This window comes from Orycteropus afer, unplaced genomic scaffold (assembly GCF_000298275.1).
Source record: "Orycteropus afer afer isolate SDZICR_OR568_19922 unplaced genomic scaffold, OryAfe1.0 scaffold00072, whole genome shotgun sequence".
Classification (NCBI taxonomy): Eukaryota; Metazoa; Chordata; class Mammalia; order Tubulidentata; family Orycteropodidae; genus Orycteropus; species Orycteropus afer.
Genome location: NW_006921659.1, coordinates 1,198,456 through 1,201,348, shown reverse-complemented (window position 1 = coordinate 1,201,348; position 2,893 = coordinate 1,198,456). Strand labels below are relative to the sequence as shown.

The window sequence follows — 2,893 nt, the reverse complement described above, 5'->3', positions numbered from 1 at the left end:
GGCACATAACAACAACAACATATATGCCAGATATTGAGGTTTAAATACATTCTGTTTAGTCCTGAATATTCCTGGAAAGGTATGTGGTCCATTTTTAAGATAGGAAACCAGACTTGGAAGTGAAATGACTTACCCCTAATTATACTGTAGTTGTAGAAATTGGCATTTGGAGCCAGGTAGCCAGGTCTGTTCTACAGCCACGTTCACTTAAGCCCAGTTATTTCGAAGTACTTGATATCCTATGAGAGTATTCATTTCTTTGGCACAAAAGTATCATTATTTGTAGTCGATATTTGTTTTGATTCTTATAAAATCAGAATAGGAAGTTATGATTTCTGATTCTCATTTATAACTGGGAAAATAACATAGTTTCAGAAAAGAAGATAAAACATATGGATATTTTTATAAATAAACACCCAGTAACTATTAGCCAGGGAGCTCTGGTAGCATACTGCCTAAGGCATTTGACTGCTAACCGGAAGGCTGGCGGTTCAAATCCACCAGCTACTCCTCAGAAGAAAGATTGGGCAATCTACTTCCATAGAGATACTGCCTCGGAAACCCAAGGAGGGGTTGCTATGAGTCAAGACCGACTCAATGGGAGTAAGTTTTTTTTTTGTTGTTGTTGTTAACTATTATCCAAGAAGCCATGGTGTCATAGTAATTAAAGTGTTCTGCTGCTAACCAAGGTTGACAGTTAGAGCTTACAGCTGCTTAGAAGAAATTGGTGGCAGTGTGCTTCCGTAAAGACTTATAGCCTTGGAAATCCTATGAGGAAGTTCTACTCTGTCCTATAGGGTCACTATGAATTGAAATCAACTCTATGACAGTGGGTTGGGTATTGGTTTAACTATTATCCAAGTCAAACAGAACCGTGATCATTCTCTATACCCTTCCCTGCTTACAATTTTCTTCTTCCCGCAAGAGTTAACCACTTTTCTGATCTCAGGGTCATCGTTTCATCGTTTGCCAACCTGTGTATGCATTCCTAAGCATATCTCTTTATTTTTAAAATGAATTTCTTTATATGGATTAGAAGTTGCTTAACACCGTAATGTTTTATTTAAGAGTACAAACTTTTCAAGAATTCGATTAAACACAGGCAGGTTACAATTAGTATTAGTTAATGTTTAGAGCTATGATTCAGATTTGTTAGTAATTTATTCCAACTTTTCCTGTATTTTTCAGTCCGTATTATTTTTCTGTATTAACATTTTTCTAAGTATGTTATCATAACATGGAGTAAGTTCAAGTGTAATTTGCCATGTGATAACGTCCTTTTGTTTTCTTTTGTTTTTCTTTTGCAGCATGGGTAGGTTCTCTGTCCATGGGAATGATTTTCTTTTGCTGTCCAATAGTCAGTGTCTTCACAGACATATTTGGTTGTCGGAAAACAGCTGTTGTGGGTGCTGCAGTTGGATTCATTGGACTCATGTCCAGTTCTTTTGTAAGGTAAGGACTTGGCTTTTTCATGTTGCTTTTCTGGAACTGTTATCTATATAACTGTTTTATACCTTAAAATAAAAGGTTTTTCTTTGAGAAACTTTCCTCTTTACAAGGAAAGGTTCCTTTTTTCATTGCTGATAATTTTAAGCAGTATGATTTATAGGGAGCTCTGGTAGTATAGTGCCTAAGGCACTTGACTGCTAACCAGAAGGCTGGTGGTTCAAACCCACCAGCCACTCCTTAGAAGGAAGGTTGGGCAATCTACTCTTGTAGTGATACTGCCTTGGAAACCCAAGGAAGGGTCGCTATGAGTTGGGTCCGACTCGACGGCACATAACAACAACTACATGATTTATAAATGGAACTGTTGTTAATCATAGCAGCAAATCAAACTTTTATAATTTGAATGCTTTTGTTTGTCGTGTCTTAAGAGTAAGCTGTCAGTCAGGATATATGTGATTCTCAGTGTCAAGAAAAATATTTCTCTTTTTGTTTCAATATTCACATAAAAATTTAAAGGAACTAAAGTTATAACAGTGAGGTATCTAAAGTAATGGTTTAGAGTCAGCTCAGTCTGAGGCCCAAGAGATAGAATAGGTGGTATTTTAAAGGAGTTCTTTATAGGCTTGATATAAAATATTTTTATCAGTGGGATCAACATTTTGATCCTGTTAGAGAATTCCTGTCTATACTTGAAGGGAAAAAAAAAAAAAAAAAGAACATGCTGAAATTTAAAAAGATCATGGCAAAATGAAGTGGTCATATGCAGCCTAGAATAAAATTTAGTATCAATATGCTTTTCCTATGTCTAATAGAAAAAAAAGACGTAGTGAATAGGAGAGGCACTAACTGCAAGGAGCTCATGGGCACATTACTGTATGAAGCTTCTCTCCCTCCAGCTATGACTCATTGAATAGATACCCTTATATTGTTAGAATGATTCCCGGTGAATAATTGGTTTGATATGTTGCTCTGGCTAACAGGAGACACTTAACAAGAAAACCTCTTAAGATCGTATCTATGCTCTGTATCTACTTCAGTGGTTTATCCTTTTTTCCTGATTTGTTCCCTTCCGTAGCTATCTTAATGCTTTACTTAAAAGGCCTTATTTTGGATAACAGAAACAATGCACACACACACACACACACACAAAATAAACTTACTTTTCTTGTCCTGTTTATTTTTTAAATATTCTCAATCTTATCAAAATAATCCTTGATTTTACTAATCCTCCCCTCCCTTCTACCACACCTTCCTTAATTCTAAAGTGAACTTCATTTTATATTTTCTTTCACCTAATTTAGAATTTTATTTGGATTCTTAACAACTAAATTTATTTCTTGATAGAAATTAGATATTCCATCTTTGAAGTACCTTTGCAATGTTTTTTTTTTTTTTTTTTTTTCTAAAGTTGTTTTTTAAAGGAAAAAAAAAGATTTTTTTGGAA

General features: G+C 34.9%; 1 protein-coding gene across 1 annotated transcript in view; it reads left to right on the top strand.

Annotated features, from left to right (window-relative positions):
* Nucleotides 1–2,893, top strand: part of SLC16A10 (solute carrier family 16 member 10) — a 147,574-nt gene that overhangs the window by 91,585 nt on the left and 53,096 nt on the right. The window contains exon 2 of the mRNA XM_007940853.1: nt 1,308–1,452. Coding sequence (XP_007939044.1) covers nt 1,308–1,452 — 145 coding nt within the window. The remainder of the gene's footprint in view (nt 1–1,307; nt 1,453–2,893) is intronic.